The sequence below is a fragment of the Sardina pilchardus genome, chromosome 18 (assembly GCF_963854185.1).
Source record: "Sardina pilchardus chromosome 18, fSarPil1.1, whole genome shotgun sequence".
Lineage (NCBI taxonomy): Eukaryota > Metazoa > Chordata > Actinopteri > Clupeiformes > Clupeidae > Sardina > Sardina pilchardus.
The window spans coordinates 29,887,875-29,914,451 of record NC_085011.1 but is presented as its reverse complement, the minus strand read 5'-3'; the positions used below and the strand labels follow the sequence as shown (position 1 = coordinate 29,914,451).

The 26,577-nt window shown below is 42.3% G+C and overlaps 1 protein-coding gene across 1 annotated transcript in view; it reads left to right on the top strand.

Moving 5' to 3' along the window:
- Window positions 1-26,577, top strand: part of LOC134063779 (cytosolic phospholipase A2 zeta-like) — a 66,455-nt gene that overhangs the window by 19,569 nt on the left and 20,309 nt on the right. Inside the window, exons 3-13 of the mRNA XM_062519486.1 lie at window positions 8,936-9,072; window positions 15,224-15,355; window positions 15,460-15,500; window positions 15,932-15,974; window positions 18,012-18,060; window positions 18,588-18,712; window positions 19,325-19,417; window positions 19,583-19,617; window positions 19,982-20,120; window positions 20,237-20,373; window positions 20,470-20,692. Coding sequence (XP_062375470.1) covers window positions 8,936-9,072; window positions 15,224-15,355; window positions 15,460-15,500; window positions 15,932-15,974; window positions 18,012-18,060; window positions 18,588-18,712; window positions 19,325-19,417; window positions 19,583-19,617; window positions 19,982-20,120; window positions 20,237-20,373; window positions 20,470-20,692 — 1,154 coding nt within the window. The remainder of the gene's footprint in view (window positions 1-8,935; window positions 9,073-15,223; window positions 15,356-15,459; window positions 15,501-15,931; window positions 15,975-18,011; window positions 18,061-18,587; window positions 18,713-19,324; window positions 19,418-19,582; window positions 19,618-19,981; window positions 20,121-20,236; window positions 20,374-20,469; window positions 20,693-26,577) is intronic.

Sequence of the window (26,577 nt, the reverse complement as noted above, 5' to 3'; positions counted from 1 at the left end):
GAAATACAAAGACTTACCAAAGGAAGAAGCTTCACAGGAGGAGCCAAAAGAAGAGTCTGCAAAAGAAGAGCAATCTGTTGTCAGTGGATTTGTGGATGCAGGGGAAGCATGCTCTCAGACTGGGGCCGGGGGTACAGGTAGTGTCCTCGCCATCGTTCCTGTCAGAGTAAAGGCAAAGAAAGGCAACAAAGTGCTGACTTGTTATGCATTCATGGATCCAGGGAGTAACGCCTCTTTCTGCACCAACAAGCTGGCGAACGACCTTCACCTGCAAGGAAGAAATGTGAACATCCTACTCACAACTATGGGAGACCAAAAGACCGTCTCATGCAAAGCTATACCAGACCTGGAAGTGAGTAGCCTAGAAGGTGATGACTTTATCGAGCTTACAGGTGTTTTCGCACAAAAGGTTATCCCTGCAAGTAAAGAGAACATTCCAACCCAAGAAGACGTGGATAGGTGGCCACATCTACGAGGTGTACGAATTCCATCGATCAACGCGGATATCGGTCTTCTGATTGGGACTGATGTGGCAAAGGCATTGGAGCCAAGAGAGGTAATCCGCAGTGTCAAGGATGGGCCGTATGCAGTACGCACAGCTTTGGGATGGACAGTAAACGGACCGCTGCGTGAGAACATCAGAAGCTGGACAAAGAATGGATACCCTCAGATCCAGATGAATCGAATCTCCGTGGCTCGACTTGAAGACTTGTGGACTCGACAATTCAAGTATGATTTTCCTGAGAATGCTCAAGGAGAGCAATTAGAAATGTCTAAGGAAGACCAACTGTTTATGGACAGAGTCTCCAAGTCAGCAAAGCTGGTCAACGGCCACTACTCTATTGGTCTGCCGTTGAAGAACAAAGATGTCAAAATGCCCAACAACAGAGCAATGACAGAGCAACGAGCGCTCAACATGAAAAAGAATCTTCAGAGAAATCAGACGTTCAAGGAGGACTACGTCAGCTTCATGAATGATGTAATAAACAAGGGCTATGCTGTAAAGGTCCCAGATGAAGAACTAAAACGGAGTGATGGAAAGGTGTGGTTTATTCCGCACCACGGTGTCTACCACCCTAAGAAGCGTAAAATGCGAGTGGTATTCGACTGCGGTGCTTCATATCGAGGAACCACACTCAATGAACAATTACTGCAAGGACCTGACATGACAAGCAGTCTGGTTGGCGTCTTGACTAGATTCCGTCAAGAGCGAGTCGCAGTCATGGCGGATGTGGAATCGATGTTCCACCAGGTCAAAGTCCCACCAGAAGATGCTGACCTCCTCAGGTTTATGTGGTGGCCAGACGGCGACACCTCAAAAGAGCTGCAAGAGTACAGAATGGAAGTACACTTGTTTGGAGCCACCTCCTCGCCAAGCTGCGCGAGTTATGCATTGAGGAGGTGTGCTGAGGACAACAAGAACATGTTTGATGCAGCAGTAGTGGACACAGTCTTAAATAATTTTTATGTAGACGATTGCTTGAGATCAGTTGCCACTGAACAAGAAGCAGTCAGACTATTCCAAGACTTGACGGCCATCTGTCAAACAGGAGGCTTTAAATTGACAAAATGGACGACAAACAATCGGAATGTGTTGTTAAACATCCCACTTCAGGACAGGGCAACAGAAGTCAAGGATCTTGATCTTGACCAGGATTCACTCGCCATCAAGAGAGCTTTGGGCGTACAGTGGTGTATCCGGTCAGATCAATTCAAGTTCCACGTGCACATAGAGCAGAAGCCTCTCACCAGGGGCCCGTTGCACAAAAGCAGAATTAAGACATCCGGGATAAGTTACTGAGCCGCGATCACTGAATCCTAAACAAGAGCATACCGGCTGAATTGGTTGCACAAAGACCAATCCAGGATGAGCAGACACGGATTCATCAAGCCAGGTGTAAGTTATCCGGTGTATGTGCGCGTTCTCGTTTCTCCCCCAATAACTCGCGGTTGGAATAAAAAAGACGCGAAAAATAGCGTCTTGCACACAAAGTAAACAACCGCTTTTGATATAGACTAACAACGAGGTAAAGTTTTACTTTTTTGGATGGGGGATCATGATTATTTCTGTTACATAGCGGGAGTAGGTGTGGCAGATCAACTGAATGCAAATTTACGTATGCACCCACGTGTGTGAGAGCTTCCTTGTCTCGGCACGCAACGTCATTAGGAAGCGCTTTGCCACCGCAAAGATGCACAAAGTATCTTAATTTGTCTTAAAAGCCGAATTAGTTCAAAACACCTTCGAAAAATGTCCCCTCCACTTCCAATCAACTACTACAGCAGCCTATTCATCAAACATCTGTCAAAAAAGAAGCAAACAACGAGTAGGCTATAGGTTATTAATTATAAGGCCACCATAATTTAAATGACATCCATATGGTATTAGGCAGACATTCTGCTGTGTTTTGCGAGTAAATGCATGTTGCAAATAATATATAAATGGAATCTACAGCTCTTTGAAAAAATCACGTGGAGGTCTCATTTGAATGACAGCTAGCTGAACCAATCAGATAATGTAATTACCATTAGAATCAACTTATCTTGGCTGTGAGCCTGGTCAGGAGCAGGCTAGCTCCACAGAATAAATCGCCATGGTAACTTATACCATAACATATCCTGCTGCCCCCTATCCCGCTTTTGTGCAACTGGATCACGGATAAATTGAGCCAGGATAACCAAGATATCCCGGGTTAATCCCTTATCCTAGTTTTGTGCAATAGGCCCCAGGAGAGGAATCCTGTCAACAATGAGTTCAGTTTACGACCCACTGGGAATGTTGTTGCCAGTCATACTGCCAGCTAGAAACATCCTGCAAGAATTATGTAGACTAAGAACAGGCTGGGATGACACTGTGCCACAACATCTCGCACAACAATGGCCGAAGTGGACTGAAGAACTTCAACAGCTCACTGACTTTGGAGTGGATCGGTGCTTTAAGCCACCTGAGTTTGGGAAAACAGTGCAAGCTCATCTGCATCACTTTTGTGACGCGTGCGAAACAGGCTACGGTACTGTTACTTACTTAGTCCAGAAGAACAGCAGTAACCAAATACACTGCTCATTTGTCTTAGGAAAGGCGAGGGTTTCCCCTCTCAAACCACCAACTATCCCACGGATGGAGCTGACGGCGGCTGCCTTAGCTGTGAAGGTGGATGTCATGCTGAAGAAAGAGCTACAGTTGCCACTGTCAGATTCCAGGTTTTGGACGGACAGTACCGCCGTACTCAAGTACTTAGCAAATGAGAACATCAGATTTAAGACATTTGTGGCGAACAGGATTGCCATAATCTTGCAAGCATCAAAAGTGCAGCAATGGAGTTATGTCAACACTCAGTTGAATCCTGCTGATTGCGCCTCTAGGGGACAAAAGGTGAGTGTCTTCATGAAGAACGAAGTTTGGACTGCAGGGCCTGTCTTCCTTAGTAAACCTGAAAGGGAATGGCCGGTCAATCATGATCACCTAGAGAAGCTCACAACTGAAGATCCTGAGGTCAAGAAAGGTATACTTGTCAATGCTACAACAGCAGAAGAAAGCACTGATGCAATGCAACAACTAATTCAATACTATTCTTCATGGATACGTCTTGAGAAGGCTGTGGCGTGGTTCACAAGACTCAAGGGAACTCTGGTAAACCTGTCAAGGAAGAGAAAGGAGCTGAATGAATTGTTCAGTGATCAACAACAGGTGAACAGGGAGATGTTGAGCTACAAAAAGAGTCTCAAACAGACTTACCTGACTGTGGACGATCTGCGACAAGCTGAGACGGACATCATCAGCCATTGTCAGCAAAGTAGGTTCCAGGAAGAGATGTCTGCTCTTCAGAGAAAGGACTCCATCAAGAAGAGTAGTGGAATCCTCAGGCTGAATCCACAACTGGAAGAGGGAATCCTTCGCGTTGGAGGAAGGCTCAGTCGAGCATCCATGCCAGCCGAAGCTAAACACCCAATGATCCTCCCTAAGAATCATCGTGTGGTAGATCTGATTCTCCAGGATGCACATGAGCGGCTGGGACACAGTGGACGTAATCATGTCTTGTCTCATGTACGTCAGAGGTACTGGATTATCGATGCTCCCTCATTAATCAGAAGAATGCTGTCTCGGTGTACTATCTGCCGAAGACAACATGGCGCATCAGGCACACAAATGATGGCGGACTTACCTAGAAACAGAGTTGTACCAGACGAACCACCCTTCACTAGAACTGGAGTGGATCTATTTGGGCCATTCAGCATTAAACGTGGAAGATCATCTGTAAAAAGATATGGGGTGATATTTACCTGCCTTGCATGTCGTGCGGTCCACATAGAAATGGCAACATCTTTGGAAACAGACTCCTTCATTCAAGCTCTGCGTCGCTTCATTGCTAGACGGGGTCAGGTGAAGGAGATGAGGTCCGATAATGGGACAAATTTTGTTGGAGCTGATCACGAGCTCAGAAAGACCGTAAAGGAGTGGAATACTTCACAAATTGAGAACAGCTTGCTCCAACGTGACATCAAATGGTTATTCAATCCACCATCCGGATCCCACCATGGAGGGGTGTGGGAGAGAATAATCCGCTCCATCAGGAAAATCATGGGTGCCATTCTGAGAGAGCAAAGCTTGGATGAAGAAGGTCTTCAGACGTTCTTCTGTGAATGTGAAGCCATTCTGAATAGTAGGCCTATTACCATGCCTTCCAATGATATCAACGATCTGGAAGCTCTTACTCCTCAGCACTTACTCCTGCTCAAGACTAATCCCAATTTACCACCAGGACTCTTCAATAAGGATGATACTTATGCGCGTAAAAGATGGAGGCAAGTCCAGTATATGAGCGATCTATTCTGGAAGCGCTGGACGAAGGAATATCTGCCTCAACTCCAGAAGAGACAGAAATGGAACCATCCATCACGGAACTTCATCCCGGGAGATGTAGTCTTGATCGTCGACGAATCAGCCCCCAGGGGATCATGGCTGATGGGAAGAGTCGTTAAGACTATGGAGGATGAGCATGGAATGATCCGCAAGGTTCGAGTCAAGACGAAGACGAATGAACTCGAGAGACCGATAACTAAACTCTGCTTACTTCAAGAAGCAGTATGAGAAGGACTGTTATTGAGTTTACTCAAAAGATATACATTTAAAGTTGTAATTGTTTCTAGGATAGAAAGCAATTAGGGGCCGGGTATGTAGAGGCCTAGATGTAGTTCATGGGAATATAAATACAAATGTGTTTATTGATGTGAATTTAATGATGTTTAAAAAGGTAAATAATTTAATTTCATTTAAGAAATTCATGTAATGATTAAATGTTAAATGATGCTTAAAAGTGTTAAAAACATGTTAGAATTCATGTGCATATAGAATTTGGCATTTATTGTTATAATAGGGTGCTGTCTCTTTAAGAGCATGCCACTTTGGCTACAATGCTTTAGGTTTCGTTTTTGTTTAGTCAGATCTTGAGAGCTGTGGAAGCAAACGGTTTTCTTACCTTGCTTGCTTTACATTCTGATATTGATACTGCTATCTACTTTATGCCAGTTACTTTCGAATTAAGTGTATTTTAGTCAGCTCACATTCTTCTTTTGTAACCAAGAAACCAAGAAATAAAACCGGAGACCTTTTTATATTTTTATTTCAACGTTTCTGAGGTGGATTCTTTCGCTGGGCTATGAACACTGCAAATGGATGTTAGATAGTTGTTTAGCGTAAGCCATTGCATATCTCAAGATTCCAAACCTCTACACCAGTGTTCCAATTCGGTTAATGTTAATTGCACAAACTTTGTACAACTGAGTTTCAACAACCTAAACTGTCTAACATGAATACCTTTTTTAAGTAATTCAGTAAATTATGTTGAGGAGGTAGTGAACTGTAACTTGTTAGCTAAGTAGCAGCTAGCAGCTAACTATTAATATTCAAGAACACAGCTCCGTCGTGTCAAATAAGACAACTAATGACCAAACACATTTCTAAACTGGCTGTCGAATGACGTTTAATAATATACCACTTACCTTTTAAAGTAAAAATCAAAGGTTTCACGTGCCGATCTCTTCCAGCCAACTGAACCGAGTGAAAACATGGAGGACAGTCGGCAGCAAAATATTTTGGACACGCATGCGCAGCTCCGCCTCTAAAGCAAAACCCCTTTTTTTCTAGCAGCTATTACTTATCTGAAATGCGTTTTTGCAAAACACAAACAAATTGAGTATATTTATACAGTTTAATTTAAGAAAGAATTACTACAGGTCAATATCACTTTTTTCAGTGTAGCGTCTCGCCTTAAAGGGATATTCCGCCATTTTTGGAAATACGCTCATTTTCCACCTCCCCTCGAGCAAAACAATCGATATTTACCTTGTTCCCGTTCATCCAGCCATTCTGTGAGTCTGGCGATACAACTTTTAGCTTCAGCCTAGCATAGATCATTGAATCGGATTAGACCATTAGCTTCTCGCCTGCTAGCTTCATGTTTAAAAGTGACTAAGATTTCTGGTAATTTTCCCATTTAAAACGTGTCTCCTCTCAAGTTAGAAAGTGCAATAAGACCAACTGAAAATGAAACCTGCTGTTTTTCTAGGCTGATTTGACATGGAACTACACTCTCATCTGGCGTAATAATCAAGGCAACTTGCAAACTACTGGCACTACTACTGCTTGTTGTCTATGGGGACTATTTTCAGATGCTGCGTATGATATCACTGTGCCTATGGCACGTTTGCAAGTTGCCTTGATTATTACGCCAGATGAGAGTGTAGTTCCATGTCAAATCAGCCTAGAAAAACGGCAGGTTTCATTTTCAGTTGGTCTTATTGCACTTTCTAACTTGAGAGGAGACACGTTTTAAATGGGAAAATTACCAGAAATGTTAGTCACTTTTAAACATGAAGCTAGCAGGCGAGAAGCTAATGGTCTAATCCGATTCAATGATCTGTGCTAGGCTGAAGCTAAAAGTTGTATCGCCAGACTCACAGAATGGCTGGATGAACGGGAACAAGGTAAATATCGATTGTTTTGCTCGAGGGGAGGTGGAAAATGAGCGTATTTCCAAAAATGGCGGAATATCCCTTTAACCGACCTGGCTAGCTAACGTTTGCACCGTAATGGGAAGTGATGTTCACTGGCTAGCGTTTTGTACACACAACCTTACAAGCTGTTTGCAGCTCCTCGAGTCACGGTAAAATGTCATGTTTGGTACAAAGCTAATTTAGGTACACTTACAGTATGATGTGGATGATTGCGTTTCTTTACGAATCTGCAGTCAAGTGACACAGAGCTATATCGAACCGAGTAGAGTAGGACTACTGTAGTTTGGGAGTGGAAAAGGGGCTTTGCACTAAACTAAAGGGCATTGCTGAGACAGTGACAGATCACGATCAAAGTTATTTTATTTGTTTAATTGGAAAATACAATTTCAGTGTTAGAATGTTAGATACATGTGGCTTGTACAAAACGGGTTCATAACTTACATCGCTGAATGTAGGAAATTCAGTGGATAGATCCATGCATTCAGACGTCAAAGACGGAGCTGTAGTATTTCCATAGAGAATTTAGCATAATGTGCCTAGCGGCCACTAGGGTTGTGCCGATGACATCGTGATGGTTGACAGACATCACGATGGAAAGCAACCATCGTGATGCCACGCCCCCACTTATTTCTACTGCAGACTAAGCTAAAATACTAAAAAATAAAAACTTTTCCTTAGAAATGAAATTGAGCCTAGAACTGATGCACATGTAGGGTGCTTTAGAGGCTGTCAGCCAAACAGTGCAAAATTAAAAAACATATTAGTCTGAGACCGTCTTGTTCAAATAAGTCCTCCTTGCAACGTGAATGTGTTACTGTCTTTTTTAGGCTACATGTCTCGCAGTGTAGCCTACATTGAACTGCAAAACATGTAGCCTAATAATGTTTAAGAATGAAATAGTGCAAATGAATTATTATTGTTACGACTAGGACATTCTAGCTCTAATTTCTTGCGAGGCTACAACACTGAAGCGCCGAATGCGTCATTCTCCACCGTGTTAAAATAAACCATTCATTTCGTTATCGTTATCAGAAGCTATAGCCTACGTCTTTCACTGTAATGCTTGTATTTCACGCATTTGCCTTTAGCAAAAGCCCCAGCAGCGGAGTGGCAATCGGGATTCGTTAGGCTATTTGTAAAAGTTGTTTAGCCTACTTCAACTGTTATTTAATTCGACTTGACTGCGCGATCGCAGCCAACTTTCACTTTCTGCTGCACTCATAGTCGGCAAGCCGGTAGCCTAATAACGTGGGATGCGTAACATATGAGTTAGGTACAGACTGGGCTATTCAAGATTTTAGATGAGTGACCGTGAGGTTTTTTACGAGGCCCAGCGAATGCTGGCAATGTGTAATATACCGCTGGTTGGTGTAAGCAGGTGTTTAGATTGGCTGTCTGTCGGTCTCTTACTAGGATTTTCTTGGAGCAGATCTTCCACACAGTAGCCCAGTCAGTATGTCTCTTAGCTGTCCACTTTCACCAGGCCATATAGCCAATATAATATTTAATATAGGCCATATATAGCCTATAATATAATATATTTATTTACAACCCCCCCCCCCCCCCCCCACGACGATATCATCGTCCATCGCGATGTTTTACTGTACACATCGTCATATGCCAATTAAGGGGACATCGCCCAACCCTAGCGGCCACCCGTATTTCAATATGGCGCATGTAAATGCAGGGTCGGGTCTGAGCTATGAATATTTAAATGAGGACTTCTAAGCCAATAGGAATGCTTCGAATTGGTGGTAGTGGTAATTAAACATGAATGAGGCCACATTTATGAATGGGAAATGTTGATTTTGGTAACAAACCATTGGAAATCTTACACAATGTCCCTTTAAAATAAATGACAAAAAAACTTTTCCACAACATTCCAATTCCATTTTGCTCCCTTTTCATTGATTCTCCTCAGGGTCGGCATCGGATTGCTACGTGATTCTGAAGCTGCCAACATCTTCTGCCCGCCCCCACCGCACCAAGACAGTGGCCAACGGCAACAACCCCGAGTGGAACGAGACTTTCCACTTCCGCATCCATAGCCACGTCAAGGTCAGATCTTCATGCATGGCTGCCTCTCCAACTGAACAGAGAAGGCATATAGGCCTACTGTGGAATATGTGCCTACTGTAATCTGACTTTAGTCATAGTATAGGTTAGAATGATGATGGGAGGTTCCTCCCTTACACAAAAATGCAGGCAGTGCTGCTTGAACTGCTTCTGTACTGTAGCAAGGCAGACAAGTTTATCTATGTAGCACATTTTGTACACGGGGGTTATTCAATGTGCTTTACATAAACAAAAGCAACGAGTAAAAAGTAGTTTACAAATGTTTAAAGTACATAACATAGAATAGTTAAAAGATAAAGAAGACAACATAGAATAATAATAAAAAAAATAAAACAGAAAGCAAAACAACAAATTACTGGAACACAGCCAGAAACAGGAACATGCCACTGTTTTATGAAATTGGGTTAATCACCATCTACCCCCAGAGTTACATAAGTGAGCAAAAGCATTTTTGTCTCTGTGCATTCATTGTCCTTGCCCAAACATAAACAACAATGCAGGGAGGAGAGAGGCGCGTTTCCTAGATGAAAATACAGTCAGTAGGCATATTTTGAGTTTGAGTCATCTACACATGACAACATTAAAGTACGTAAGGTAAGGTCTGTGTTGGCGACAAAGTGCTAGGCCTATCTAGCTAAACATCCCGAGTTCGCATAGCGGCTCCCTGACGTACGCAATGGAGAGAGAGAGAGAGAGAGGGTGCTGTGTGTGCCCGACGCGCATCCAAAACAGAGCACCCTGACTGGGCTGTTTCGCTAAACGATACGTTTCAGTGTAGGCGGGCTTTTATCTCTTTTCTCCCAAACTAAATTAATCAGTTCAATATGGTACAGCGTCAGTCAGTGCCCCCCAAAAAGTTTTTTTAAAAAAAAAAACATTTAAGACCGCATCTAACACCAGACTTCACAAAAGTGTAGGCTACCCTTGTCTCATAAGAGTAAAGAATAATGATAGTCTTGCACACTGCACTGTTAGTAACAGTGATTTTAGAATCGCCCATGGTGGATTAAATGATTGCAAAAGACTTGTCGAGGTGAGTTTAACAAGTGTAATTTCATTGGCATGTTCAAAATGGCTACAGTAGAAGGATACACGAAAAGCCCAAAATTACCAAAACCGAAACTAACAAAATCTTCATCTTTAGTAATCTTACTTAGTTACTTTTAAAATCAAGTAATCAATAAAGTAACTAAGTTACTTTTTAAAGGAGTAGTCAGTAATCGGATTACTTGTTCAACGTAACTGTGGCAACACTGTTAGTGGTACATGGATCCAAGACACGGTGAAACATCAAACAAAAATATTATAATGCTATCAAAGACAACAAAGTCGATGGGTATCATGTGTTCCTCAAACTTTATTGGAATCCAAATAGACTTCCAAATTGAAGTAGTAATATTCAATATATAACCTGGAAGGCAAAAAGACCGGAACATTATTTTAGCTGCAAATAACTGTTGAGAACTTGAGTAGTAATGTGCCATCAGTCATCAGTGTGTGTTAAGGAGAGAAAAGAACTTCATGCATGATTAGAGTGTGGGAGGACAAAAACGGAGACAGAGACAAGTGATCATGTGTCAACCTATGCAAAAGAAACCCCTTTAAAAAAACATAGGGAGTAACTCACATACTGTGTACAAAGAAACACTGCCAAATATTAAAGCAAAGTTTGTACATGGCACTAGGAGAGTGCCAGAAATGTGTGTGCAGTGATATATGTGTGGCAGTGGCATACATCTTTGTTGTGCGTTATTCCCTGAGTCCCATCAAAAACTTGGGAGTGACTTACTAAAGCGCACCGTAAGTTTTTATCAAAAGAGTCTCTGAAGGTTGAAGTGCTTGGGTCGGGACTTTGTACGAGAACAAAAGTGCAGTCCGAGTGGAACACAAATGCATGTCTGTGCGGAACACAAAGAGAGTGTGTGATGGTGTGAGTGAGAGAAAGAGAGAGAGAGAATGATAGTAATTATGCTTGCGTGATGATGTGCTTCTCCATAATTCTCTTCAAAGACCAGGCTTCTACCATTGGTGTCATGGGAGCATTTGATTGTGTGTGTCTGTGTGAGAGAGAAAGAGTTAGTATTTGTGTGTCTCAAATGATCATGTTTTACAAGAAACCCCTACAAAACATGGACTAACTCACATATACTGTATATGGAGAAACACTACCGAAAAAAAGGCAAAGTTTGTAAGTATGCCTGCCTGTGTGATGATGTGCTTCCATACTTCCCTTCAAAGACCAGGCTGTAAAAGTGAACATACAGTATGCTACCATTGGTGTCATGGGAGCATTTGATTGTGTGTGTGCGTGTGTGTGGAATCTCTCTTGAGAAGCACTTGGTCGCAGAGATATCGCACAATGAGTACCTGTCTCACTTTGCATATGCTTCACCCCAATATAGTCCCAAGTCATTACCTGCCTAGGAAATCGCCACGCTACGCCACTCTGGGAATTGCCCCAGAGAATTATTAACTTCAGTAATACCCAGATTCACAACAGCACACAAGTTTGTTTTACTCAATGCAAGAGATGTGGTTCCATCCAGGAATATATTTTTTATTGAAATATAGTACTCCAAACCAAAAGAAATAGACTTTAGGCCAACAGACTTTAAAAACACAAAACAAATGACAGAGGTAGGAGAAGGATGCCAGGGCTGTGGCTTGGTCGTGGGAAGGCAGATCGCCATAGGCCGGGGAAATTCCAGGAACTTAACCATTTACACGCGCATTCACACACACGGCAAGAAAGATCCACTTCAACAAGCACACATAGGAGACACCACCACTTCAGGGGTACTTCTACCCTCCAGCTCCTGGGGACAAAACAGTAAATTGGGGAATAAACGCATGTAACAGTGGTAGTGTACTGCAATCACTGCTGAACTTGCTCACAGCAACACACAGGTGGCCTCCTACCGGAGCATAAGGAAAGCATCACGAAACACATATAATAAATAATGAACTTACATATTAACACACGGTTACATTCATACACATTCATGATCACACCAGACAAACAATAAGAGCAAGTGTCTGCGCCCGCCACTGCTGTTAGCTTCTGTGCCACATCCATGTGAAAGGTGAAGCAGGAAAGAAGTGTTTTGACAAAGGAACACACAGGGACCAAAACAAATCAGCAAAGCAGCAGTGAGCATGCCCAGATGACACTCTGGGTCAGATGTACGTACAATTTTGCAAAGTATCGTTATCAGCGCCATGGCCAACCCGCAGAAACAGCAGGCTGTGAGACTTATGTTAACATTTTATTTATAAAATCTGGACTTCATCAGGTAAACAGTGTCTCTCTGCCCCCAGCACAATTTACTTTAAGGTTAACAACTGAACAACATACCTCAATCACAAGCACAGTTGAATGAAGTAAAGTGACATTAAAAGGTATCAAACATTTAGCAATCATGGAATTATGCAATTCATGAAGTCAACGAGCAGGAAGATCATGAAGAGCAGTAGTTCTACTCAAATTTGTCCTACTTGAAGTTGTGCCAGTAGGCTATGGAAAATTGGTCAAAGCCGATGCGAAAAATCCACCCTCTCGTGGTATTTTCCACTGGGCAATATGTAGTAAAGATTTGACTTGCATGCTTCACATAAAGGTAGATCTAGCATACAGTATGCAGCTAGAACAGAAATATCAGCTAGTAGCTCCCTTGTCCTACAGTAAGTAACAGGATCTGTGAGTGCACCATCTTTCATTTCCCATACAACAACAAAATCTCTTGAACACAACACACTGGTAAATACCAGTTCACAAATGGAATTTTCCATAGCACATGAACATCACATTAGTGCCTTGCTCAAGGGCACAACGGTTGAAGCTAGGAATTGAGCCGACAACTTTCAAGCTACTGCACTCTAGCCAAGCTCCTTGTTATCCACTTCACTACCACCGCCCCACAAGTATGCATATTGGCTGATCATTATGGGGTGCTCCATGCCTTTATCGCACAGGCCACAAGAAGTCATTTGGGATTTTTTGTTGTTGGCTCACTTTTCACTTCAGTTCACGTGTTCCTCCAACCTTATATTTCATCACACCTCCAGTTTGGATGCTGCTCTGAATTGATCTATAGACCAGCTAACCCATACAGAAACAGTTAGAAGCAGCATTTGAGCATTTGGCAATAATGAACACAATGTCTGCACTTGTCACTGCAGGCATTGGTAGGGCAACATTGGAAAACATTCCAGAGCATTTGCAGTGTATTGCTTGCTACCTTATGTGCACAACAGACTGTGAAGGTTGAAGAGACAGAGGAGCCCGAGTGACTGAGACAAACACTTCCGGTTTGGTTGCTGCACTGAATTTAGCAGAAACAGCTAGAGGCCGCATTTGACATTTGACAATAATTAACACAACATCTGCAGTTGATTTCCCCTGATGTCTCTGCAGGCACTGGTAGAGCAACATAGTCCTTTGTGAAAAACATTCCAGAGCATTTGCAGGATATTGCGACCGCATGTGCACAGCAGACTAGATGTGGAGGTTGAAGAGAACAGAGGAGCCAGAGTGACTGAGGGAAACTGCAAAAGCTCTGTAGACAGGGAAAGCACATGAGGTTACACCATGCTACAAATCAGTTTGATTAAGTTGCTCTCAATCGAAATGTCCTAACTGTGACACAGTGTGACAGTTTGTCACATTGTGCAGCACAATGTGGTGTGACGCTTTGAGCAGAACTTTTGTCAGACACATGTTTCTATTTTCTTGCTGTTGGACGCTCGAATGTAATTAGGATGAGCTGTTATGCAAAATTGGCCTTACTTAATTTTGCCCTCTGTTCTCTGTTACTTTATGCCCTCTGTATCAACACATGTAAAAACATATTTTCAGTTGGACATAGAAAATGTGTTTTCGTTTGTTAAGTATAGATGCACCATATGTCTTTATCAGAAGTGTTTGTTACGTTTTTAAACAATAATTTAAACAAATGTGTTTTCTGAAATAGACTACAAAAACAGGGTATACAAGAGGGACAAGAGGTGTACAATGTACATGCCTTGGGAAACACAGTTTTACTTACAGCGGTACCCCTTTTTAAAAATGTTTTAATTCCTCATATGAGGACTTAAATGGCAGATGCTTGAAATGGAAATTGAATTGTGAAGTCACAGAGTCGCAGAAAAGGCTCGCTTGATTTTAATAATGTGAACGGCCGCAGTTTACCGGACCTGGGTGTGGACCTGAGGCCAGACCAGACCAGAGTCTGCCAGAACATGGTAGTCTTGTAGGCTGGGTAAACCCTGCCTGATCAGCCGGTGATTTGGATTTCGCCCTGCAGCTCAGGCTGGAAACCTGCACATCTGTCTCTCCTGCTTCCTGTCCACATCTTCTGGGTCCAATCACAAACTAGCTTATTCAAAAGGTGTATCCAGATCGTTGGTCTGATTGGTTGAAGGACTATCCAAAAGCATTTTGAACTACAGTAATTTCCTGCATATAAGCCGCATAGTGTATAAGTTGCAGGACAGTGTTTTATGCAAGTTAAAAGAAACAAAACCATATTAACACCATATTAATTGCCCCCCCTGTATTATCATCATAGCGGAAGAAATGTAGCAAAATCAATGTATAAGCCGCGGCTAATAGTCGGGAAATGACGATATACCTATTGATCACACTTCTTGTGCAGTAGAAATAAAGCGCAGACTCCCCAGACTAATGTTAAAAGATTGAGCTTAGTATGGTGATAGCCAAACTAGTGGTCTGGGGTACCGTTGACTAGAACTCCAGTGAGGTTTGCTTTTGTGTGAATGTTATCCATTCCAAAACAAGGAAGTAAACGTAGGTGACGCCAAGCGATGTTCATGAATAGAAGCTTGTGTTTAATGTGGACCCTGGTGCACAAGCAAAAATGTTACAGGGGAAGTAATCACGTTTGGTTTCAGTACAGTTAAACCAAGGCAACCTACTGTAAAAGACACCTTGGCACGGTACCTTCCCTTTGTAACACATTGCATTTCCACATGCTTATGTAAAACTGAAAGGTTTTTCTCTTCAAAGCACCGTAACCTACTGTACATACAGTAGTTTTCACTTCACTAAATGAGAATGCATTGTTTTGATTTTGATATTATCTCCAAGAATGTCCCCTCTTCTTTTCTCTTCCAGAATGTTCTAGAAATGCAAGTGTATGACGAAGATCCACTCACGCCAGATGATCTCTGCTCTGTCATCTTGTTTGATATCAGTAACCTCACCTTGGGCCAAAAGCAGACGAAAATGTTTAAGATCCATGAGGAGGTAAAGCCCTGAAATTGGCAGAGGCAATGTGGCCTTTAGATCTAAAGACAAGTAGCCTATACTGTATGTTCAAATGTGACATGTTTTTCTTTATGCTTACCTAGACAAAAGATGAACTGTGGGTTGAATTTGAGATGGTGGAAAGGTAAGAAAATAGAACATTTATTGTACAATAAATTAATCACATTTACCTTAAATTTACATATTAAGCAAATATTTCAAAGGAACCAAGAAATGGTTAACTGTCTGGAAAGGACTGAAGCTGAAACTTCATTCACCGTCTTCATTTAGTGCAAGGTTATATTGACAGATGCACTAGGGATGGCCCCTCCTGCATTTTTGTATTAAAACAATGGATGTGGAGGGTCCCTGCGGCTGTGTTCCCCTTGGGCCCCCAAGTTGTTAAATCCTCCGCTGCCTGCCATGCTGCATTTCAATGAAGAAAACCAAAAGGTCTTGTGTTGGACTCTCAGAAGAGGGTGCCGTTTAGAAAACGCGTAGTTAACAATCAGTTGTCTGTCTAAGAAAAGATTTTTATGCATTCCTGAACAAGGGGCGTGTCTTTCTGGTTTGCAGTGATGAGGATCCTGGGCAATACATGTCAAACGGAGTCCTGGTGGTATGTGCTGTACTCTTTATTGTAGATCTTTATTCAGATCAAATTTGTGGTTCAAGCATTGTAAGGAGTGGTAGTTTCTGAATGTGATATCATATAAAGGTTTTCTATGTTTTTAGGGAAACAGGGCCCTCTCTGGCACACCCTCAAAATATGGCCCATCATGTTTGTTATGCAGTTGTGCGAGTAAAATAGCTTCTCACTTACATGTATGCCCTTGTGGTGTGTATTTGATTTGGGGAGAGAGGATGAGAAATGTGTAGGGATGGGCAACTTTATAGAGAGGGCCACAAAGGGCCTGATGTAACCGTGCACACATCCACCACTGGGATAAGTAGGACATCAGGCAGTACTTACAGTAATTACACACAGTGGGCCAGATGTACTAACGTTTTGCGCCCATTTCAGGCGTAACGTGCGTGTATAAACATGGGGAGGATATGTACAAACAAGCCGCAATGAGGGAAACGCGCAGACTGCCTGCCGTGGGAGCTTAGAATGGCTATTTGCGCTTTTCCGTGTCATGCATATTAATTCCTGGGCGGATCAGCTGAAAATGGGTGTAACGCGCAAGTACAGGGGAGGAGAGGTGCTAATAGCGATTGATTAAGTATTCCGCCATATGTATGAAAACAGCGCACGTCTATTTTGCGTTGAAAAACTTCCGCCTTCTGAAAGCAGGTGTAATCCAATTGCGGTTAAATGCGTCTATTAGAAAAACGTTTAGAGTCAGCTGAATCAATATTCAGAGCATCAGTTTTCTTCATTATACTATGTCAAAAGCAACCTTAACTTTTGTTTGCCTCTCTAAAATCGTATTTTCTCTTTCACGACATAGCCTACACTTCCCAATCTGTTAGACAGGCATTAGGCTACTGTAAGTATATCTGCAGTAAATAGTTCACAAGTATTGTTTTAAGTGGATTAGTAGAACTTCTAGGCCTACTCTGTCTGTCGCTGCTCATTGACATCTCTTTGTATCATATATGATCGCTAAACTTTGATTCTTTTTAATATTGCAATATTCAATTGCGCTTGTGTTTTGAGCTCTGCACACGCAACTAGCGTTGTAGAGGGGGCGGGAACGGGCGGGGATGACCGCAGTTAACGTAATGAAGTGACAGCTTAGTAAATTCCACGCAATATAGCAAAGCACAGCGGTCGCATTCTGCGTATACTAAAACTCGCTGTTAGCGCTGTGTTAGTGTGTTTAGCATGCATGTTAATTTTTTCTATACTCAAATGCATTTTTAATATTCATTCTATTCATCTATTCATTCTTTCAACTTGAAATAAACAAAAAAATTAAAACTAAAATCTTTTTTCCACTGTTGTGGATAATAATGACTTGGAAAAAGGCTCTGTTGTTATTGTATCTTTATTAGACAGTAACAGTAAAATCACGCACATCCGTAAAAAATATTTTCTGGGTGCGAGATAAAAAAATTATAGTTCAAAGGTAACGTAAAGATCCGCACACCGAAGAGCTTGTATTTAGTAACGTTTCGGGCTTTTGCAGCCCTTCCTCATCTTCGGTGTGCGGATCTTTACGTTGCCTTTGACCTTTACTAGAGTTCCCACTCTAAGTCAAATGGAAAAATCCATGACTTTTCTCTGACAAAAAAAAACCTATTGGTGGACCCGTACGTATCCGGTCAGATGTGGTAAATTAAAAATAAATTAAAAAAAAAAACGTGAAATGAAACAACATTTTAATGACATTTCAAATTTGATCCATAGGCTGCTGCACTGTGCGGGCGGCCAGTTGCTCATCCCTGTGTTAGTGTGTTGATGATAATATTCTTACAGTCATTTAGTGGTAGGCATATTTTGTTTATGTGTGGTATGTTAAAATGTGGTGCGATACTGCACGTGGCCTCTTTATCGATCCACGTCCATTTTGGCCTTCAGTCAAAGATGTCCACTGATTGTGTAAATGACGACTGAAAGAAATGTTGATAGCAGAGAGAGAGAGAGAGAGAGAGAGAAAGAGAAAGAAAGAGAGAGAAATGATGATAAAAAAAAATCTGTTTTTTTCAGGCAGCACCACTCTCCATCCTGGACGTCACTGCTAAATCTCTAGGAACTGGTGAGTGATTTTCATCAACATGTGTGAGGGGGGTGTCTCTGGGGAATGTGTATGTTTCATGTCTGGTGTTTCAGGGATCCGGAAATCGTACGGAAAAAGAAAAAAAAACTCCTATGTGAGGGCTTTTTCTTTCTGAAAAAGAAAATACAGAGACCATGTGACTCTATGTCCCACGTGTCACAATGTAAAGTTTCCAAGAGAATAGGGCAGAGAAGAGGCAGTGATGGCTGGTGATTTTCTTTACTCTGGACATAGTCTGCTGATGTATATTTCCTCTAGGTTGGGTAGTGCACTACTCTCTTTAGGACTTTACACACAATATATACTGTATACTTAGAATCTTATATATACATAAACACACACACACACACACACACACACACACATACTCTCTTTAAGTCGGCTGTGTGTGTGTGTGTGTGTGTGTGTGTGTGTGTGTGTGTGTGTGTGTGTGTGCGCGTGTGCGCGTGCGCGTGCGTGTGTGAGAGAGAGAGAGTGCGCAACAACAATAATTTGTCCTTTTGCAGCGATCCAGAACCTAATACTGAAGTTGAAGGGAGCTTATATGGAGGAGCATGTTTTTTCCCCTGGCCTAGTGGACTCTTTACGCTACTACATCAACAGAGACCTGGAGACAGAACTCTCTGTGCAGGTACACACACACACACACACACACACACTTACTCCTTAAGTGTAATAGAATCTATAAAAATCTTTGCAGGTAACAAGAATGGTCTTTGATCATCTCAAAATAACATATCAAAATGTATCTATTGCAATCGACTAGTTAAACGCAACACATGGTTGATATATCTAATGTAAATTCTACTATGCCATAAAAGTTCTTGGCATTACCATTTTATTAAACTACGGAATCCTGGAGGGTTCATTGCAAGATGTTTTTTGTATACATGTATATCCAGAAAATATGCACGTGCACATGTTTTACTAAATAGTGCGCTCATTTTGCCAAATTATGTTCTAAATTTAGTAAATGGTGTGCACGATTGGTGTGCACACATTTAACCAAAAAGTGCGCTCATTTTACTAAATTGTGCTCTCATTTAATGAAATGTGCACACAATTTAGTAAAATGAGCACAGAGTATACTAAATTGTGCACACAAAAATGAGACCACAATTTACTAAAATGAGTGCACATTCTCTCGATACAGAAATATTTATCGCAATGACACCTCCTGGGCTCTGTGTTACACTAAAGGGAAAACTGTTAAATATTTTCTTCATTCATCTTCTGTCATCAGGGTGATGATGTTACAGTTCATCCAATCAGTCTCTCACAGGATTCTTTGAGGCCAGTCTGTTCTAAGCAGGAGCTTAAATTGCCTGTTGGAAAGGTAGTACACTTAGTCATCATTTGTAAACAATAATCAAACATGTTTGTTACTTCAGAAACAGTCTCAGAAACCAAGGATCTTTTTCTTTAACAAAAAAAGCAAATGACCAAATCTCATACTACCTTTGAAAGGGAACCAGTCATAGTAACACCACACATTTTGCAGGATTCTGTTGACCTGGAACTGAACAGTGGAGAAAGGTAAAACATTCCCCTTTGATCTATAACTAGCCCATAATACTCTCTAGTCTGTTCACTGATAGAGGTAGACTGGATATCCTTTCGGATTAGCGATTTAGTGCGAAGCTCACCACTACTTTAAAGATTCCAGGTTCTGGTCATCTGCGGATCATGACCTTTGACCTCAACAACAAAATGGTTCTACACATGATTACTTTCACTATTGACTGACAAGGGGTTACCCTCAAAAACATATGAAAAAAGCAACACTTGCTTTTAATGTTCATAAAATGTTAAAATAACTGAACCAATGAAGTTCAAGTGAAATGAGTGCTCTGTTACTATTGTTCTCCTGACTGCTGTTCTGTGACTGCTGCCCTTCCAGCTCTGAGCAGGAGCTGGCGGTGCGTCTGGACTTTGACATCCCATCAGCGGAGAAGCACTTCCTGGAGAAGAGGAAGGTGGTGGTGGGTCGGGCTCTACAGAAGCTGCTGGAGCTCAGCTCTCCTCCAGACACAGAAAAGGTACAGTGTGTGTCCCAATTCATATTACAGGAGCCAGACTATTAAAAAAAGGTGGTAAAACATTTGTCAAATGACTGTAAAAATGTAAAATATGAAATTAATTGACTGTATGCTAGGTCCCCCTGGTGGGTGTGGTCTGCTCAGGGGGAGGGACCAGGGCGATGGCTGCCACCCTTGGGAGTCTGAAGGGTCTCCAGACTCTGGGGATCTTGGATGCTGTCAGCTACATCACCGGGGTCTCTGGGTCCACATGGTGAGTTTCCTTGAACCATTAACACCTGCTAGCATCATGCTGTCCCAAGTATGTTTTTCTATTATCTTATATGATGCACAAAATTAAAATTTTCAGGGCCATGTCTATCCTGTACCAGAATGCTGATTGGTCACAGGGCGACCTTAGCATGATCATTGAGCCAGTAAAAACTGAGATGATTAAGAGGTACAAGAATGTCCTGTCCACTGAGCAGCTGTCGTACTACTTCAAGGAAATGAAACTTAAAGAGAAGGAGGGGCATACAGCGACCTACATTGACATGTGGGGTCTGGCTATTGAGCACCTCATCTATGGGAAGGTACGGCAGAGTGTACACAGACAAATGCTAGCACAAACATGTATAAAACGACACACTGTCTTTTGCTATGCTCTCTTCCCCTGCATGCACACACACACACACACACACACACACACACACACACACACACACACACACACACACACACACACACACACACACACAACAAAGATTTGTGTTGTCTTTCAGAGAACCATGGTTATGTACTGAAACGTCTATTCATCTAGCAGAACACCTTGGCCTAAGGATGCTAGGAACGTTAAGGCCTAACTTTCCCTAACACAACCACGATGAAACCTGACCCTATTCTAAAGACACACAAACATAAACACTCTCACGTGAACTCTACAGTACAGACCAACATGTCACCCACACATCACAACCTTTTGCCGTATGACCAGAGCTCCCCACCTCAGGCCAACAGGGAAGGAGCCGAAGACAACCTTTGACTTACCCCACTTTCCTCCGGACACGCAGGCTCTCTGGAACGAAGACGCACCGGCCCGACCACTGATCCCAAACGGGTCAGCAAGTAATATCCGCGGAAAGAGTAGGGCTACTTCATGCACACCGGGAGGGGAAAGAACCCCTTAATATGGAGACTCGGACCAAAAAGATGTCTTTCTCTTCCCCACTGGAAGCTGTTTTTATTAGGGCCCGAGCACCGAGGTGCGGCCACTGAAAGTGGCTGCACCGTAGGTGCAAGGCCCTATTGTTTTTGCTCAGATTATTATTAGTTAGGGCCCGAGCACCGAGGTGCGGCCACTGAAAGTGGCTGCACCGTAGGTGCAAGGCCCTATTGTTTTCGCTCAGATTATTATTATTATAGTTTTTTCCTCCTTACCTGTTTTTTTTTTTTCACCAACTTGGCATGCTCTAAAACTCTTGTAATTTGGCAGCCATTTGTAGAATTGCAATCGAAACTCAGACACAGAGTTTTGGTCTAGGGTGTGGCTCAGGGACTCTATAGCGCCACCTAGCGCGGTTTCTGTTGTGTTTGACACATACATGCACGAAAATTAACCAAATTTGGTGGGCATATGTGTTGTATTAATCTGAACAACTTTTACATTTAAACAATATAGTAAATCTTAGAAGAATTTGAGTTATGATTATGATTATGATTTTTGCACATCACGTATTTTGAAACACTTCTCCTACACAGTTTATCGAAATCATGTCATATAAGCACTAAAATGATCTTGAGGGGTTGCCCGAGAGGAATTGCGACCAGATTTTTGAATTTCAAAAGTATATCGAAATGGCGAAGGTTTGAATTATGGCGTTTTATTCAGAAACAGGAAGTTGGTGTTATAGGCAGAAAAAAGGTTTTGAATTGGATGTAATTTGGCAGCTATATGTGGAATTGCTTCTGCTAGTCAGAGACAGAGCTCTGGCCTAAGGTGTGGCTTTGGGACTCTATAGCGCCACCTAGCAGCACGTTATCTGTTGTGGTTGACACAAACATTCACGAAAATGAACCAAATTTGGTGGGCATGTGTGTTATTGCTATTGCTAGTCAGAGACAGAGCTCTAGCCAAGGGTGTGGCTTAGGGACTCTATAGCGCCATCTAGCAGCACGTTATCTGTTGTGGTTGACACAAACATTCACGAAAATGAGCCAAATTTGGTGGGCTTGTGTGTTATTGCTATTGCTAGTCAGAGACAGAGCTCTAGCCAAGGGTGTGGCTTAGGGACTCTATAGCGCCACCTAGCATATAGGCTGTTGTAGTTGTCACATACATTCACGAAAATTAATCAAATGTGGTGGGCTTGTGTGTTATTGCTACCGCTAGTCAGAGACAGAGCTCTGGCCTCAGGTGTGGCTCAGGGACTCTATAGCGCCACCTAACGCATTGTCTGTTGTGGTTGATACATTCACGAAAATGAACCACATTTGGTGGGCATGTGTGTTAATGCTACTGCTAGTCAGGGATAGAGCTCTGGCCTAGGGTGTGGCTTAGGGACTCTATAGCGCCACCTAGCACATTGTCTAATATGGTTGACACGTTCACGAAAATGAACCACATTTGGTGGGCATGTGTGCTATTGCTACTGCCTGTCAGGGATAGAGCTCTGGCCTAGGGTGAGGCTTAGGGACTCTATAGCGCCACCTAGCACATTGTCTATTATTGTTGACACATACATACACGACAATTAGGTACGCTTGTGTGTTATTGCTGCCACTAGTCAGGGACAGAGCTCTGGCCTTGGGTGTGGCTTTGGGACTCTATAGCGCCACCTAGTTTGTTGTCTGTTGTGGTTGACACATACTTTGATGAAAATTAACCAAATTTGGTGGGAATGTGTGTTGCTCATGCACATGCCCACCAACAAGTACGTGTTGCTTTGTTAGGTTCCGCACATGTCACGGGTCCGCACCGCTGGTGCTCGGGCCCGCCATCGCCGCTTGCGGCTATATTTAGGGCCCGAGCACCGAGGTGCGGCCACTGAAAGTGGCTGCACCGTAGGTGCAAGGCCCTATTGTTTCTGCTCAGATTATTATTATTCTTTTTTCCGTCTTACCTGTTTTTTTTTTTTCACCAACTTGGCATGCTCTAAAACTCTTGTAATTTGGCAGCCATTTGTAGAATTGCAATCGAAACTCAGAGACAGAGCTTTGGCCTAGGGCGTGGCTCAGGGACTCTATAGCGCCACCTATCACGCTGTCTGTTGTGGTTGACACATGCATTCACGAAAATGGCCCAGATTTGGTGGGCATGTGTGTTGTATTAATCTAAACAATTTTTACATTTATACTCTATAGCAAATATTCGAAGAATTTGAGTTATGGTTATGATTATGAATTTTGCACATCATGTATTTTGAAACACTTCTCCTAGACGGTTTATCGAAATCATGTCATATAAGCACTAAAATGATCTTGAGGGGTTGCCCGAGAGGAATTGCGACCAGATTTTTGAATTTCAAAAGTATATCGAAATGGCGAAGGTTTGAATTATGGTGTTTTATTGAGAAACAGGAAGTTGGTGTTATAGGCAGAAAAAAGATTATGAATTGGATGTAATTTGGCAGCTACATGTGGAATTGCTTCAGCTAGTCAGAGACAGAGCTCTGGCCTAAGGTGTGGCTTTGGGACTCTATAGCGCCACCTAGCAGCACATTATATTTTGTGGTTGACACGTACATTCACCAAAATGAACCAAATTTGGTGGACTTGTGTGTTATTGCTATGGCTAGTCAGAGACAGAGCTTTGGCAGAGGGTGTGGCATAGGGACTTTATAACGCCACCTAGTGCGTTGTCTGTTGTGGTTGACACAAACATTCGCGAAAATTAACCAAATTTGGTGGGCTTGTGTGTTATCGCTATCGGTAGTAAGAGACAGAGCTCTGGCCTAGAGTGTGGATTAGGGACTCTAGAGCGCCACCTAATGCATTGTCTGTTGTGGTTGACACGTACATTCACCAAAATGAACCAAATTTTATGGGCATGTGTGTTATTGCTTTAGTTATTCAGAGACAGAGCTCTGGCCTCGGGTGTGGCTTAAGGACTCTATAGCGCCACCTAGTGCATTGTCTGTTGTGGTTGACACATACATTCACAAAAATGAACCAAATTTGGTTGGCATATGTGTTATTGCTATAGCTATTCAGAGACAGCACTCTGGCCAAGGGTGTCTTCGGGACTGTATAACGCCACCTAGCGCATTGTCTGTTGTGGTTGACACACACATTCACGAAAATGAACCAAATTTGGTGGGCTTGTGCGTTATTGCTATCGATAGTCAGAGATAGAGCTCTGCCCTAGGGTGTGGCTTAGGGACTCTATAGCGCCACCTAGCGCATTGTCTGTGTACGTTCACCCAAATTAACCAAATTTGGTGGGCATGTGTGTTATTGCTATAGTTATTCAGAGACAGAGCTCTGGCCTCGGGTGTGGCTTAGGGACTCTATAGCGCCACCTAGTGCATTGTCTGTTGTGGTTGACACATACATTCACAAAAATGAACCAAATTTGGTTGGCATGTGTTATTGCTATAGCTATTCAGAGACAGCACTCCGGCCAAGGGTGTCTTCGGGACTGTATAACACCACCTAGCGCATTGTCTGTTGTGGTTGACACACACATTCACAAAAATGAACCAAATTTGGTGGGCTTGTGCGTTATTGCTATCGATAGTCAGAGATAGAGCTCTGGCCTAGGGTGTGGCTTAGGAACTCTATAGCGCCACCTAGCGTGTTGTCTTTTGTGGTTGACACATACATTCAGGAAAATTGACCAAATTTGGTGGGCATGTGTGTTGCTCATGCACATGCCCACCAACACACACATGTTGCTTTGTTAGATTCCGAAATGTCACATGTCTCCGCACCGCAGGTGCTCGGGCCCGCCATCGCCGCTTGCGGCTATATTTAGGGCCCGAGCACCGAGGTGCGGCCACTGAAAGTGGCTGCACCGTAGGTGCAAGGCCCTATTGTTTTTGCTCAGATTATTATTATTATTATTATTATTATTATTATTATACTTCTATTCCTCTTACCCTTAACTTTTTTGCCCTTTTTCACCAACTTGGCATGCTCTAAAACTCTTGAAATTTTGCAGCTACCTGTAGAATTGATGCCTCTACTGAGAGACAGACCTCTGGCCTAGGGTGTGGCTCAGGGACTCTATAGCGCCACCTAGCGCGCCGTCTACTGTGGTTGACACATACATTCACGGAAATGAACCAAATTTGGTGGACATGTGTGTTGTATTATTCTGAACAAGTTTTACATTCAAACTATATAGTGAATCTTAGAAGAATTTGAATTATGTGAGATTTTCTGATTTTTGCACATCATGTATTTTGAAATACTTCTCCTAGACGATTTATCGAAATTATGTCATTTAAGCACTAAAATGATCTTGAGGGGTTGCCTGAGAGGAATTGCGACCAGATTTTTGAATTTCAAAAGTATATTGAAATGGCGAAGGTTTGAATCTAGGTGTCTTATAAAAGAAACAAAAAGTTGGTGTTATAGGCAGAAAACAGTGACTAATGTGGATGAAATTTGATGGAGTATTAGTTAGTGTGTTTGTAGTGACAGTCATATACAAAGTTTTGAATTTGGTGTAGTTTGTGTTTTTTAAAAGCGTATTAATGATTGTGGTGGACACAGTTTTAGCTAAAATATTTTGAAGCGAGTTGATGAATAATTATAATCATATCAACCTATGCTGCCATTTTGATTTCAACCATGTTAACAGAAAGTGAGATATTTAGGTTTATTAGGTTTTTATAGGTCTGTGTGCCTAGCCGCGCACGGTCTGGCTCCCTCACTGTTTCCCTCCCCCCACAGTTCTTTCCACCCCTCCCCTCTCTCCCAGCTGGATGTCTCTCTAACCTCCCCCGCTTTCCACATAGAGACTCAGACACAGACACAGACACACACACACACACACACACACACACACACACACACACACACACACACACACACACACACACACACACACACAGGTTTGAACCTAGGTGTCTTATAAAAGGAACAATAAGTTGGTGTTATAGGCAGAAAGCAGTGACTAATTTGGATGAAATTTAATGGAGTATTAGATAGTGTGGTTGTAGTGACAGTCACATTCAAGTTTTGATGTTGTTTGGTGTGGTTGTGATTTTGTCACTTATAATAGCATATTAATGATTGTGGTTGACACATAGTTTTACCTAAAGTATGAGATGAGTTTACAAATACTAATAGTCATATTAACCTATGCTGCAATTTTGACTTTAAACACATTAACAGAAAGTGAGTTATTTAGGGTTATTTGTTTGATGCCCTAGGGAATGAAACTCAATTGTCTGTAAAAGTCTCTCACTCATTTGACATTCTGTGGTCGAGAGCACTGTCCCCGCCCACTACACCATGTGATTTGTTAGTCAGT